The 17,007-nt window shown below is 33.0% G+C and overlaps 1 protein-coding gene across 1 annotated transcript; it reads left to right on the forward strand.

Moving 5' to 3' along the window:
* The first annotated feature begins 6,319 nt into the window (after positions 1-6,319).
* Positions 6,320-16,772, forward strand: nAChRa5 (nicotinic acetylcholine receptor subunit alpha 5). The gene is made up of 11 exons (XM_013320634.1): positions 6,320-6,379; positions 8,563-8,702; positions 10,650-10,804; positions 11,660-11,843; positions 12,872-13,088; positions 13,334-13,468; positions 14,227-14,305; positions 14,959-15,055; positions 15,174-15,366; positions 15,573-15,793; positions 16,585-16,772. The coding sequence occupies exons 1-11, from the start codon at positions 6,322-6,324 to the stop codon at positions 16,714-16,716; spliced, it is 1,611 nt and encodes a 536-aa protein (XP_013176088.1). The 5' UTR covers positions 6,320-6,321; the 3' UTR covers positions 16,717-16,772.
* Positions 16,773-17,007: the final 235 nt, after the last annotated feature.

Genomic DNA, 17,007 nt, shown 5'->3' on the forward strand with positions numbered 1-17,007 from the left:
TCAGCTCACTATACGTCCCCACCGAGGGGCTCGGAGCCTAAGTTAAGGGTGACTAGGCCATAGTCAACCAAGCTGGTCAAGTGCGGGTTGGTTGACTTCACACATATCTTTGAATTTCTTCTCAGATATGTACAGGCTTCATCACGATGTTTTCCTTCGCCGTAAGAACGTTGGATAAATGTACATATGTAAATCGGAAATCGAAAAACACATTGGTACATGGCGGGATTCGAACTCAGTACCTGCAGATTGCGAGTCAAGTGCTTGACCCCTGAGCCACCGACGCTCATGGTGGTAATAATGCTCCAAAAATTACTGATTTAGGTTAGAGCAAAGTAGAATCTCACATACAATATAATCATGTATACTTCTTACTGCAAGTTGACTTCTTAATGAAGATGGATGTTTCTTGCAGAAGGAAGATAGCTAGTTGTGTGTGAGAATATAAATTGTGTTAGATGAAGAGGATTATTTTAATGTTTGTGTTTGGAAGCAGGCTGACGAGGATGATTGATGTGTATACACTCGTCAAAACAAATCCATACTGGACAAAAAGTAAAATAGATATATCTCTTATGTGGTGTGTAATGTTTTCATAATTCTTTGTAATATAAAAAGGAACATCAGGGAACAATATATACAATTTGATTATTAATTTAATGTAGTAGCCGCCTATTGGTCAAAAGTAGCACCTGCTTCATAATCAAAGATTTTTATTATTTCTAATTACAAACAGCTTTTTCTCGACATTAACAACCATTGTGTCCTTTTACTTTGTTGATAAAAAAACAAAAAAATATGCATTTCAGCATAGAAAATATTTAAAAGTTATGAAAGAAGAAACAAGACGATATTTATTAAAAATATTTTTGCTTTTCCAAAGGTCTAATTACATTTGGCACAAGTGGTACGGCAGACGATAAAAAGATAAAGGATATTGATGTACGATGGCTTTTTCATGCTCGTGTCGTTCAGACATCCTCCCTAACGGTGTCACTGTTTCTTTGCCACGGGCACTCGGGCACTCGGGCAACGTTTTAAAAGAACTCTAGCCTTTTCAATGCCCTATTATCTCTATGATTTATTATAGGAATGTTTTGCAAAATTGGTAATTATAAATCTATTGATAGTTCTATTTATATTTAAAGACAGTTTGAAATATTAAAAAAATTCGTGTGGCAGCGTGTTTTGTTTGCGATAATAAATGGCACGGCAAATTGAATTTAATATAGTGTTTGGGTTAAAACGGGTTCGCTAATCTTTATTATAAAATAAAGCGACAATTTTAAGGCAAAAGGGACAAATTGATGCAATCATAAGTTTTTAATTAAATAGCTTTGCGGGTCGAAAGTAGACCTTTCATATTTATCGCATTAAAAGACATTGTAGTGATATTTACTTAGTTCGTGTAAATTATTTGCTAAGTTGGCAGATATATTACTCTAGACTTGTTTAATCATGCATGTGTTGAAAACTCAACTTATCATAGAGTTATTATAAGTGCGAATGTTAAGTTGGATGGACGGACGGATGGATGGATAGATGGATGTATGTTTGTTTGAAGGTATCTCCAAAACGGCTGAACGGATCTCGATGTAATTTGACAAAGATGTAGGACATAGTCTGTAAGAACAAATAGGCTACTTATATAGGTATTTTTTTTATTCCGCGCGAACTTCTATCCGGACCTAGGATGCTAGTTTTAAATAAATAAAACCGACAAAGAAGAAATAAAAATACATCAAGATCATATGACAAACATAAATTTAAATAATTTCTGTAATTTAATAATAACTACAAATATTAGGCAGCAATAGCTTGGCTATTGAATAATTAATTATAACTGTAACATTTGCTACAGCCAATATTCCAGCAATGTCTATGATATTGAAATTCTAGTGATATTTCAATTGAAACAATTGCTTGGTCTGGCTCGCTTTTGTCTCGTCCTTATGATATAGTGCCGGATAATCTGAATATAAGTTTACGTTACCTAGTTATCGCAGTTGAAACGTTAATCAAGCTGCGAATTGATTTGATTAAACTTGTGAAATTTTGCGGCCATAGTATCTCATTCCGCGTATATCGATCGAGAAAGTCTTATAAACTTTAATCAACTTTGAAATTGAGAATCTTTGAATCTGAGATCGGATTTACGATTTGATTTTTTATTTTATTAAGTCAAATCAACATGAATCTTGCTAGAGGTGTTTTTATGTTAACAGTATATTGTTTTGATACTTTGAACTGTTATAAAATAGCACTTTGCAATTTGCGTCGATTTAAGAGTACTCGTCATTGACGAATTTTGCTAAGATATATGGATATAAAATCTACCGGTGTGCTTCGTGTCAGAATCGTGCTAAATAGAAATTCACATTTAAAGGTTTCTCTACGTTTAGTTATCTAAGTTATGTGCGTGAATCATAACATTTACTTATAAAACTTCAATTATTCTGTATTATTCTTATGCCTAACCCAAATGCTGTAAAAGTAAAGTTCTGTAAAATACCGAAAGACTTGTCACCCTTTGCTTAAAGATTTCGTCATTAAATATAATTTATAGAATTTATGACAGATAGTTTACTGTAGAAATTAATAATGATAATATTATAATATAGTAATTTGTTCGTAATTGTACATCGAGAAGTAAATCTACTGTTAATTACATGCATTCTAACTCTAGGAGTAATATGTCAGCTGAGTATTTGTCAAGCGGCAAATCGTTAAGTGGTCGTAGTGGCTTTCCGCTCTAACGACCCGAACTCTAATTCACCAACTACCTCCATCGTGTTTCTTTACCACGTTAAGCTTGTACATTTATATGTTTTTAATTCATACATGGATGCTAAATAAAATAACTCTGAAAGAAATTAATTGAATTGCTACAGAAGAACATATTCATCTTTGGCTTAAGACGATGATAACTTAAAAAAAAAATAACCCATACACAAATTGACATTACGTATACTAAACGACTCTATTTACGACTGTGAGACGATTAGCTTTAACATAAATAAGATAATAAAGCCGATCTTTTTAGATTGTAAAATATAGTCGCTGTCGGCCGCGACTAGGCCAGCGCGGGAAAAAAAACTTAATTAGTATGTGTTCTTGTAGACTATGTCATTTGAGCCAAATTACAGCGAGATCCATGAAGCTGTTCTGGAGATAACTTCTAACAAACAACCATCCATCCATCCAAACATTCTCAATTCTAATATCTATTCTACTATTAGTGAGATATAAGATGGATAGAATATTAAAAAATTGTAGCAATATTGCGATTCCAATAAGAACCGGTGTAGGAGTCGTTCAGTCGTAAAGGTTCCGTTGAGCCCCGGGCTGGTGCTATAATTGATAGGCTTCACACTCAAACGACTACTTCGGACTATTGCTTGCTTTAACTCTGAATTCACACTGATTCGCAAGTAATCGTTCTTAAACTATTTTTTTAATAATAAATCTTTATTGCAAGTTTTCCATAATCTGTTTCAAAATAATCTTGGCTTCTTTACTAGGTTTTTAGTTTTCACTTTACAGAAATAACAAATGACATCAAACTCTTTAAAGTCAGTATAATTCTTTTGATCTTAGAGAAAAAATATGAAAATATTATATTTAAGCCTGCAAAAAGTAGGGTTATGTTTTCAACGGGTACGTTTCCTTCGTACGCATAAAAAGTACGCTCTAAATGTAGTTAAAATAAGAAAAGTGGGTTCCTGATTAATTAGGCAAGTTGAGTTCTAAAATCACGAAGGCGGAAAGTTTTCCACTTACCGATTTACCGTTCCCCGAACTCTGAACTGGAAAATAGGGCACTTAGAATGCACCATGTAATAAACCGAACAACCATATATGTAAAAAACCACGTTCCTTTCTACAGGTTAGAAAATATGTTAAGTAGTGTCGTGACGATTAAAACTCTTTGCTATTAAAATTTTTAACAGTAAAATAATTTTTGTGTAAGCTTTGATGGAAATTTTGACAAAATGCCCGAGAAATCTAATTATATTACTAAATAATTCATACAAAATATACTATATTCGTTCTTTTTATATTACAAGTAATAAAATTCGTAATTAATAAAGCAAATGGTAATAACATAATTTTCTCCAATTTTGTCTATGAGAATAGGTAAGTTGTGTATTCGGAATTTACTTTTGCAAGCATATGTATCTATTTCAAATAAAAAGGAACTAATCTTATAGTTTTTTGAAAGCCAATTTTCATAAACAAAGATTAATCTGTTCAATGTTGTGTAAATCACTGGAGGCCGAATCGATCAGGCCTTGCAATCGGCCTTTCTCTTTGCCCGGTCTAGCGCACCGTACTGACATATAGGGGTAACTAACGTGTTTATGACATTTTCATTAACCTGCCAATTAAATTGCCAATTGTAATTATTGAAATGATTTTCTTTAATTATTATTGTTTACATTGATAGTAAGTAATACTTAAGTCTGTTTCAAAAGTTATATAGAGAAGTTAAATAAAATATAAGTTCTATAATATATTATGTATATTACTTTAATCAAATTTTAATTGATTCTAGAACATTATCCAAAATTTAAGGACGGCAACGTATTTGCGGTTCCTCTGGGGTTGCAGATGTTTATGGGTGTCGGATTAAATAATTTAAGGCGAACGGTTATTCGTTTGCCGCCTTCTCCTAAAAAAAAATTTATAATAAATACCTATTGCATAGGTATGTAGTTGCCTATTTAATAAATAACATCTCACAAAAATACGTAATAACCATGATTAAAACCAATCAAAAAATTCATCATATAGACATAGTAAAATATATCTGAAAACAGAGCGAATGCATCTTTCGGAGCCTAAGATAAATTACGTACCGTGGTTAGGCAATTTATCTGGATGACATGGATGAGTGTTATCTCTAAACGAGCCTTTGAAATTGAACTATTAGTACAAAATGAACGGAAAAAGGTAGCAAGTTTTATAATTTATACGATCTCATTTTAGAAATAAATAAAAATTAAAACACTAATCTTCTTTTTCCAAAAAAAAAGAATGAGCACAAAAAGACTGTACCAAAAATATGATACCATATATTACAATTTTTCTACTTATTAAAATCATATCTAGTCTTCAAGATGTATTCAATGCCTAAAATTGGGGAACGACAAACAAATATTAAACATCTTTGTGTTATTAGAACCCAAATTTATCACCACGTTTGCCTTAAAATGTTCGCTTAAAATCCTTAAAATCTAATCAAAATCTGACCAACCGTTTTGGACAAACGCGGGTTTGCACACAGACAGACATAAACGAATTTTTGGATGCATATTTTGTTATATCTGGTGATTGCTTAAACATAAGTCGAATTTTATTCTCCGTGCATCAAACCCCTATTTGTAAATGTATGGGATCTAATTTGCGAAAGGGCAAGTCAGCGTCCCTCAGGGAAATGCCGCTCATTTCCGACCCCACAACGTGCTGATCATGGTACAAATGAAACTCTTAAACGCTTCGAGAAAAGGACTCCTTAGTGTTTTAGTGATCGCTCAGGATGTATAAAATTTTATAGCTTTGGAAGTAAGGTACTAATTGTAAGGGAAATATCAAGAACGAAATATTAACTACCACTGTTTTCTACCTAATTAGTCAGGTTTTATGCACGCTTCGCCTCCTCTACTATTGCATTAGAATTTAGAATTGTTATATATGTATTTCATTACATACAGCTTTTCTAAAATCAAATTCGGAAGTTGTTAATTTTATAGGTAAATGTTGGAATTCGATATAAAAAAGCCTGAATTTCACGCGACAAAATTCGTTGAAAAATTATGAAATTGCATTTGCAAAAGTCTGTATCAAATTAGAAACTTTGTTATCTCTGACATAAATTATAAAAAGATTTTTTTTACTTACATAGCAAGTTTTGTTGATGAGTACTAGGTCGTCATAGACGTGAGAGGCGCGCTGCGACGACAGGCGAACTTGGTTAGGAGTTGGGAGATCCGTCATTTCATCAGTGCGCCAGCCGCCGCGGCCGCCGCACGGCTGTCTGCTCCCGAATATCACTCCCGTCGTTAATCACATTTTACGGTCGTTATAAAAACTTTATTGTGTAAATCTTTTTCCTTGCTGCCTCATCGAAATTTTTTCTGTTATTTGCTACGTGTAATAAAAGTTGGTGTGACTTAGTTTGAAGTTAGTGGTAAAATTATGATTATTAAAAATATGGCTGTAACTATGAAAAGTTAACATGTCAATTGGAAATTCTCAAAATTGTTTTAATTCTGATAGTTTATTAATTAAATTAGATAAAAGTTGCGTGAAGTGATTGAAATGTTATCAGTTATGTTTCGGCGTTGCATTTGGATAGTTTTATCATTTTATTTGAAAGGTAAGCACAATTACAAATTGTTTAAAAAAATTATCCTTTAATATTGCACGTCACGCCAGCAACCTTTTCATAGGAAATAAACCCTATGCTAAATGTGATGTAAACATTTTTTTTAATTTTATGACGAACAAAAATCAGAGAACTTTCAATTAGACGAGCCTTAGATGTCCCCTTTATTTAATTCAAATCTTGTGCTTACGTGACGTGTAGGAATCAATTTTCATTAACTACATAGCTACAACACAATGCCTTTGGGCCTAGTACGAGTATGCAGAGAAGTCCAGATTGCGTTTTATATCGTGCCAAGCATTCCAATACTACACTACTATAAAAACCAGGTATATGCTAGATGGGCTTTATGTATACATATTTACGTACATAGGCAACCTTATTGTCCGGCGCTGCGACCATCACAATACCGCTTGTGAGAGATTAGCCTACATTAAGTTTTAATACTTTATTTATACGAGGTATTGTTAGAGTTAAGTTGTAAAATAAGCACGTGTTGCGGCTAATATATATTACAAAGCCATTCAAAGCTTTTGAACGTCCTAATCTATTAAACCACACTAAGGTATGGAACTGTGAGTAGTAGTAACTTTTTGAAAATGCTAAATAGTCGGATTTTGTCTACGTTGGTACAACTGCAGTAAATATTGTTTTCCAAATGTTTTTGTGATAATCGTTGTACAAGAGATAGAATGTCTACTTGTCTTTAATTTTCCAAGTTTATTAAGTTTTTAATATCACTATTAACGGATTCAAACCATCTCTGAGCATAGCTAAAGACATAACGAATTGCTTCTTCATTTCGAAGTTTAATGTTTACAATTGTGTTTTATGTGGACTTTAAATTCAGTTCAGTTTTAAAAGTCTGACCTCACTAAAACTATGTGAAATTAAACAATTAGGTTACGATAAATCTGAAGTGAATACTAAATAATGACAATAACTGGTACTAGGGATAGTTTTGGTTAGGTTATATCAGATCTAGCATATATTGGTTCCGATCAGACATCTAATCGTCTCGCTTGTATCCTATGCTGTGCCGTTGTATGGACTTGTGTAGGGTGTCTCATATTTGTATCGGTAAAGTTGTTATGTTATAGTCTTTACAAAAGCTATGTACCAGTGTTAATGAATCCCAATCTCAGAGGAAACAAATATTAGAAATAAAAAATTTAAATTTTGAGTCATATGTAGGTTTTATATGAGTAGAAACAAGGCGTACTGGTGTATTTTCTTGCCACATTAAATGAATAAACGTTATTCCTAAACTTAATATAATGTATTTAACCTCATCATTTGAAAAACTTATCATCTATCTCAACATTTTTCATATAATAGGGGATCGGTCTCGGGGAGAGAAAATTGTCATCGAAATTAGAACAAGCCTTTCATGCCACGGTCAATGAAGACTATAAGAATTCCATCATAAAATACCGCAGAAAACTTTCGTGAACCAAATTTAGCTTATATTTACCCAATGTTACTGAAAACAGTAAGTTTTATGGAGTATATATAATATACATTGCTTTTTATAACCTTTTATAAAAAGGTAGCGTACATACCTTTTAGATCCTTTTGCTGTAACTAATTATCTTTCGCCTTTGAAAATCTTATACTGTATAATACTAATGTCGAAAACAGAGATCCAGGGCTGACCCTTTTACATTAATATCAAATTAGCGGCACATTTGCGTTACCTTGAAGTTTCCAATTGTAACAAAGATTTCGTTTCTACAAACACCTACAGGATTTAATGAAGTATTTATTTGCATAATTATATTGAACTCGTACTGTTATGAATATTCGTAGGAATATGAAATGATGAGTAAGTTTATTAATTTATTCTTTTATAGAGACGTAATACAATTTGTCAATTTTTCTGATAAATATTAAAAACATATCGCATGTTTATCCTGTCGAGCAATTAATAATGATTTTATTAATATTATAATAAGTCAGATGCGAAAGACTGTTTTTATCTATAAAATGTATCCAAGAATCATATTTAATTCTTTACCTATCAACCTTTTACAATCACACCATCAGCATTTATCTGCCCACTGCTGGACATACACCTTCCCCACTGCCTTACACAGTATGCGTTCTTGTGCCTTCATCATCTTTCTTCATCTTTTCATCAAAACATTCATATTTATAAAACTTTCTATTCATAGGTACATGTGGGTGTGACGAAGAGTACAAATTGATTCGACATCTGATGCAGAAATACGATGCATCAGTTCGACCAGTGGAAAATTCTTCACAACCTTTGCTGGTTACATTTGGTGTATCGCTGCATCATATTATAGACGTGGTATGTATTTTAATTCGTGTTTTTATATTATATAATATGTAGTATTGCTTCAAGAGTATTTACTTTTCTAAGAATGTCCGAAACGTGTCAAATCAAAGTGAGTGATTTGTTCGTCAATATTTACAAACAACAGACGGCTAGCAACTTCCAACAATATTGTAACCAAATATCAACATCACCTGTGCGGTATTTCATGACGCCTAACGTACGATCCGTCCAACCTTTGGTTGAACTTAGGTCAAATGTCAGGCGTTAACATCACAAACCTGTAGAGAGAATTTCTCTTATGAAATAAAGCAATTAGTATACAGTCAACTGATTTATTTTGTCTAAATGTTCTGCACAATCGTATTAGGCCAAGAAAAGTCGGATGTAATTTTTTTGTAAATTCCTTATGAAATAGTTTATAGAAGATCGTAGTGATTTTTCTCGTAGATATTTTTCATAACAAAGTAAAAATTGATTTGAAAACATTTGCCCAATTGCATAGTTGATTTATTACGGTCCCTCATTGCAGCCAATTTATTGGAAGAAAATAACAAGCATGATTTTCCTCATACATCAAAGTTAGCGATAGTTTATTCTGAAATTTCCATTTTGATATAAAATAGGTAACCATCGATGTTGAAATCAATTTTATTCCATAGAATCAACATAGTCTAGTAAAACATAGAAATAATTTATGTAATCCTTTAATTGGTTAATTATTTTTCCTGTGAGTATCCTTAAAAGCAATGAAACTTTTTACAGTCTTAGTTTTTGAAAAAGAAAAAATAACAACATGATTTACGTGTATTCCGGCAGTTTAACATTAGACTTAATTTACACGTCTGCATACAAAAAGATCCAATTTATCTGCTTCTGCTTTTCTTAGTATTCGATCATCATAATTTCTTTTTATATATACACAGATATATTATACATAAATTAAGATATATGTATATGTAATAATTACTTCAGCTTCGGCAACAATAATCCCACACGAAATACAATAGATTTTTCGATATGATTGGATGCGTTCATGCGAAATGTGATCATCCGGCCCTTTTCATTATTTTTCCGATTTTAATCTTATTATCAATTAGGGATTTAGATCTATATTTCTATGCTTCTAGTAACTTATTACTTATATATTAAGTTTTTTATATTTATTTCCCACTAGTTGTGCCCACGACTTCGTCCGCGTGAAATACTGTCTTTATTTGTCTTATTATTCTTAAATATAAGATTTTTTCTTAAATATACGTATCCTAAGTTACTCCTTATTACATCAGCTACCTGCAAATTAAAGTCCCGTCAAAATCAGTCCAGCCATTTCAGAGATTAGCCGGAACAAACATACAGACAGACAGAAACAAATTGTAAAATAATGTTATTTTGGTGTATGTACCGTATATATATTTATATTTATCTGCATGTCCAAAAAAACGGTTATTTCAATATTACAAACAGACATTCCAATTTTATTTATATGTATATAAAGCAAAGATTTTCTAACGTACATTTTTGTTCTACACGTGGGTTTTTCCTAAAGGAAGTGATGGCTTTATGTTTTTGTACAATGTTACCTTATTAGTTACCCAGGATAATGATTATGTCACTCAAATGTTGTTTATAAATGTCCAAAGCGACCCAGTAACGAGATAAAAGATGTCTGAATCTCCGGTTTCAGATTAGTTGTAGGATAACGAGGTCCCATTGCCGTGTTAATTTAATACCAAGGATATTATAACACTATTTTTGTCATAAAATAATAGATTCACAGTTTAAATATATTATTTTTAACGCGTTTTCTAAGAATTTTTACAAATTCTGTTTTCATTTCGTCTTGTCGCCATTCATTTTTTCAACAAAAGTTCATTGTCCATTGATTAATGAGATTGTTGTTGCGGTAATTTCTAAGTCGACAGAAATGACAAATGTTCGTTTACCTTTACAATTGTGCAGGAAGAAAAAGATCAACTTCTCACGACTAATTGCTGGATCACTCAGATCTGGACGGATTATCATCTGAGATGGAACACCAGCGATTTCGATGGCATCAGTGTAATAAGAATACCTTACGAAAGAGTATGGAGACCGGATATTATTTTATATAATAAGTAAGTACGCTTTCTGAGGTACTTTTATGACGAACAAGAGTAAAATCGCGATAGTTAACTCTGTCTCTTTTGAGGTAAAAAAGTTAGGCAAGGCAGCCAGAATTCTAGCCAGGAAATTGGTTGTATTAATCAAGTTATACCCTACCGTGCGACCGCAGCGATTTGGGGTCGATTTTTTATATTATTTAGTTTTATTTTTAGTTTGGTTTAGTTTTAGTATATAGTTTATAGTATTATTTTGGTAGTTTAATTAATTAGTCATTTAATTACTGTAAGAATGTAAATATAATTTATTTTATTTTAGTTTTAAAAACACTAAGGGATATTAAGCTAACGATGTTCACACGATAATTTTGTTTTTATCATGTTGAATTATTCTGCAATACCAGAAATGTTATAATATAAGAAGAGAATTTTATTATTATACTTTCAGTTATAAAAGGATTATGAACTATATATTTAGTAAAAGATAATTTTGTTTTTTCTAATTTAGTGAAAATTGTTTAAAAGTTCTTTCTTCAAGTATACCCTTGCAATTGAAATTACTTAGTAATAATTATGGAAAAGCAAAAAACTAGTAATTTGTGAATATATTGATATTACTTCGGACTGAAAAAAACGCAAACAATGTAATTCAATACACAGCGTCGGAATACTATTTATTATTAATGAAGCACTTTACGCCATGTTAAATATAATAAAATAAGGAAAAAATTATCCGAAAATTAATTTACGAAAGTACCCATTAACATTATAGACATTATTTCTATTGAGGTGCTTTTCCGATGGAGATAAAATTACAAAACTTTATTAAATGTATAAAAGATTTGCTTTACTAAAAACCTTTGTTAACAGTGCTGACCCCAACTACAAATCGGCAGTAATTAACACTAATGTGATAGTGAAGCATACAGGTGAGGTGACATGGCTTAGTCACGGCATTTATGTGTCTGTTTGTGACATCAATGTAGAGCAGTTCCCATTTGACATCCAGCTGTGTACTATGAAATGGGCTTCATGGACATATGACGGATTTCAGGTAATAACTTTTTTTTATATTTACTGATAGAGAATATATAAAATATTCATACAATATGGACTAATGTGTTTGCAAATCTTACGAAACAAAAAGGGTTCTCCCGTCACTTTGTTTTCCAGCATGTTGCAACGGCTGTCAGTGTCTAGATAATAAATCCACTCAAAGCATTCCCTTGCATTGCCCGCGAATTTCTCTTGTTAATATGGAAATTAGTTTTCAAACCCTTGTCAATTTTATTACGGTTACTAAATATTTAGTTTTTATTTTTAGAATTTTTACATAAAATTTTGTGAGATATAACTACATTTTAGTACTAAATAATCTATGTTAAGTTATGTTCGTCGTATTTTAATAAACGACACATATAAAAGCTTTAGTAATATTAAACTTTAAAGTCGTATTAAAACTTTTGAATAAAATAAGCTTAATACTGAGCTTTACAAAACTTGAATAGATATACATTTTCAGCTTTTTATGTATCAATAGTCAATTGAGCGTCGGTGGCTCAGGGTTCAAAGCACTTGAATTGTAATCTGCAGGTCCGGGGTTTGAATCCCGCCATGTATCAATATGTTCTTCCATTTGCGATTTACATATGTACATTTATCGGACGTTCTTACAGTGAAGGAAAACGTCGTGACGCAACCTGCACATACCTGCGAAGTAATTTAAAGATATGTGTTAAGTCAACCAACTCGCATTGGGCCAGCGTGGTTGACTATGGCCTAATCACCCCTAACTTAGGGTAGGCTCCGAGCCCCTCGGTGGGGACGTGTAGTGAGCTGATGATGATGTATCAATGATGTTAATATAAATGTTGCAAGCATAAAGCAATCAGTTTTCAAAAGTATAAACACAAACAAATAGAACTCGTTCGAATGATAATGAGTTTTGTATAAATATTTAACAAACAAACCGATCGTTACGATACTACATTAAATTGAAATCTCTACATTTTTATTACACACAGTTGCCTTCTTTATGATGATATTATTGCCTTTGTAAGAGATATATGAATATTGTTTTAGTTGGATTTAATAAAACAATTTGACGAAGGCGACACAACGAATTATCAAACGAACGGCGAATTTGATTTGGTGAGCTTCGAAGCGATCAGACACGATCAGTACTATTCGTGCTGCGTCGAGCCTTACCCAGATATAACGTATGTTATCAAACTACGACGCAGACCCATGTTCTATGTATTCAATCTTATATTGCCATGTCTCCTTATAAATGGAATTGGTAAGTTTATCAGTTCAATTATTCATATATTTTGTATTATTTAAAGAGAACAATTAATAAGTAAATAGCAAATTATTATAAGTTTTCTTTTCATAGATATAGGTGACTTAATATTTGAAACATATTTTTAATAATTACTTATGCAATGAAAATTGAATTCATGCGACATACTTCAATAAAATTGGATTAAGTATGCATAAGTTGTGGCGTTTGATTAGTTCTTTAACATTTATTCTTTGTTTTAGCTCTTCTGGTATTTTATGTACCATCTGAATCAGGAGAGAAAGTGACTTTAGGAATAAGTGCTTTGCTTTCAATGACTGTATTCCTAATGACGATAAGAGATACGTTACCACCAACGGAAAAGACACCACTAATAAGTAAGAATTATTATTATAAAGATAAATGTAAATATGACGTCATTGCCAAAATAGTTATAGGCTCATTTTCCGCAACTCCACGGATGGCGCGTATTTTCCGTTACCAAATTGTAAGATAGAGAATTAAAAATCGTAAAAAATTAAATAGCAATTTATTTTTACTCAATCTTTTTCTCATGATTAGTAAAGACGTGATCGATTAATGTTAAGGGATGAGAAATATTTAAGCATTAGTCTGAGCACAATCTGTAACAAATGGACACTAGCTTTATGTTTAACCTTCGATAAAATAGAAGAGCTGGTAAATTATTCAACCTGAACGTTCCATGGATAATGGAAGAGTAAAGACTGGAACATAAAGGTTACACTGATTAACGTTAGGTTTAGTTGCATAAAAGTTTTTCTTTAATCATTCAATTGTTATTTGGAATTTGATTGTAATCGGTAATTGTGCGATGTTTAGCAAATTATTGCATTGTACAGACTGTTAATTAGACAGTAATTATCGCGTCTAAATTAGGAATGTTATCCTTGAATGTTTTGTTAGGTTATTTCATTATAACAAAGCACAATAAATTCTTTTAAAAGAAATTGAAATACAATATTCTTTTTGTATAAACTTATAAAGAACAATGTTTTAACATTCAATAATAAATTCTTTTTTCAAATTACTTTTTAATTTTAGAATTCATAAAAATGTACGTGTTTTCGTTATTTTCTTTTTTGTTATCGTTGTAACTGTTTTCAAATACTTGCAGGTCTTTACTATGGCGTTAGTACGTGTTTGGTTTCATTCTCAGCATCGCTCTCAGTGGTAACACTTAACATATCTTACAGGCGAGTCCACTTTTTATAAGTTTTCATCATCATTATTATATTTTAACAGTGGTAGAGCTCGCTTTAAAATCTTCGCACGAATTGGCCCGGCTCACCTGGTGGAATACCACCAGAGCCACGACCACACAGAAGACAGGCGTGAAGTGGAAGCAATTCCGTGTTTCGTCTGATGAGTGTGCATCTCGGAGGCCTCTTTTAGTCCTCTTTCCCTCCCCACCCTCTTTTTTATAAGAAAAGGATGGGAAGTGGAAGTGGACTTTCCGGATAAGAGGATGCATTAAAAGGGAAATATTTTCTTTCTGTGCATAGAGGATGCCCGTCGATTAAAGGTAGGCAACGCGTATGCAATTGCGTATGTCTACGGGCAACTTTCACTTCGCTATTTCAGCGACTTCAGGTGGCTGCTCGCTCGTTTGCCACCTTATGATATAGAAAAAATGTATTTCGTACTTTGAGTGCTGGTTCAAATTATAATCATATTTTCAAAAAAATTACGTTTACAAAATCTGAAGAACAGAGGAAACAAGATCCAATCTACAATAACAAAAAATAAATTTGCGCTCTACCACTGCTAAGACTGATACGAGTACATAATGTTGAGCTTTTGGTAATGCTTGGGAGACAATTGCTCGAAGGTGTGTTATTGTTCGTAGAGGAGTGAGAGGGCAGCCGGTGCCAGCGGCGCTGCGCGAGCTGGTGCTGCAGCGTCTCGCGCGCCTGCTCTTCATCAACTTTGACACTGACGCCAAGGTAGCCCGCCCACACCAAATACATTTTGAAGCTATAGAAACAAATATTAAACAACACGTCGCGTCTCCCTTTAAGACTCATTTCATTCGAAACTTTTTACGTGGTTTGTTCGTGACAGCAGGGCGACAGTCCCCCGTCAGTGGCGTGCGTGCAGGTAAACCCTCGAACTGGGTCGCGGCTCAAGTCAGAGGCGCGCTGCGAGCGCTGCGACACCTGCCACGCCTGTCATGCCTGCCACGGCTGCGAAGGTTCGCCTGCGCCTCCAGGACCTGCTTCTCCGCGCTTCCCACGCCCAAACGTAAACCATCTAAGTATGTGTTCTTTGTAATAAATATTTTTTAGAGGGTAGGTACAAACCGGAGAGTTATCGAAACAATAAGGTGTTCCATTAAGGTATAAATCATAATAGTGTATTCGCTAATATAAATAAAAAAACAGAGTGTTATTCTATAATATTATGTTTACTTATGAAATATAAGAGTATAGAGACTGATTTAGTTGTTTTTATTTTTATAAGAAGATGAAGAGCATTACAATTGCAAAGGTCGTACGGGTCCCGGAGTGAACTCACCGTCAAGTCCACCGTTAGGGGGCGATGTGTACGGAGGCGTGGTAGGTGGCACTGGTGTGTGCGCGCGTTGCGTGTGCTGCTGCACGCTGCGCGACGCCGCCGCGCGTCACGAGCAGCGCGTCGCCGCCAACGAGCGCCTCGAGCGAGCCAATCTCGAGTGGAAACAGGTATATTATAGTTACTTATTATCGTCAAGTATTCCTATACTTTACTTAATGGTGCGAATAAATAAAACAATAAACCAACTTTTTTGACTATAGTTGAATAATTTACATATTTAAGTACACAATTAAAAATCGAACTCCGAATGATTAATAAAACTAAAAACCTTTTCATATTTTTTTAGAAAAATATACGAAAGTTAACTACTCTCAGTAATTTTTAAAGTAAGAAATTCAACTAACATCATCTATAGTAGAAGTTTCGCCAGTTGCCATTCCGTGCTATCGGATGAAAGCCCTTTCCTATCGAATCGTGGTTGAACTTTTCACTCACATACTATATTCTGTATTCATCCAAGTTCATCCGGATTAGTACCGCAACGAACTGTGGGATTCGCTCTCTCAAAACGAAATAAGGATTAATTTTGTACCAGAATATGACGTCTCGTAAAAACATATTCGTGTATAAAAAACTGTTTTCGGATAAATTTAGAATCTAAATGAGCACCTGGGTGCCTGGAGTATTTAATATTCTGTGGCTTCTATTCGCGCGGCGACAGATAATAAAAATATATAATAATTCAGCCAGACATATTTTAATTACAAGTTTTGACAGGCAGCACCCACCACTGGTGGAACGTTTTTTATCACGCCTATGTTAGCATTTCTTATATGTAATGTGTCACGGAGTTTTATAAACGTAATGTTTTCTTACTTCAAAAAATTACTATTTGTAGTATTACTTTTTAGTATTTTAATAATTGATTTATTTTAATTATATTATTTTACTTTGTCAGGTGGCTGTAGTCGCAGACCGAGCTTTACTTGCCGTCTTCGTGTTAGTGACCACCATAGCGACGGCGGCCATTTTGTTACCTCAGCTGCAGAATTTACACGTAGGCAATACTCCACTCAAACCACCCACTTAGTCTATTGTATTGTGGTTAAATTATTTTGAAAATAACAAAAACATAATTTATTTTCAACCAGGGTTTTTCTTCGATCTCATTAAAATATATCAACTTGATTTGTTATATAATATAAAAAATAAGTTTTAAATACATATATTATTTATCGTTAGATTAGGTTAGGTTAGTTTTCTTTTCGATCTGTATCTTGTTGAAATGGACTCTGTTATTTCGATTTTTCAGTGAAAGTAAGGTAGATAATGTATTGTGTGTTAATATTCAATGTTTTAGCAGTGCAAATCGGCGTTAGAT

Source organism: Papilio xuthus, unplaced genomic scaffold (genome assembly GCF_000836235.2).
Source record: "Papilio xuthus unplaced genomic scaffold, Pxut_1.1 DF825946.1, whole genome shotgun sequence".
Lineage (NCBI taxonomy): Eukaryota > Metazoa > Arthropoda > Insecta > Lepidoptera > Papilionidae > Papilio > Papilio xuthus.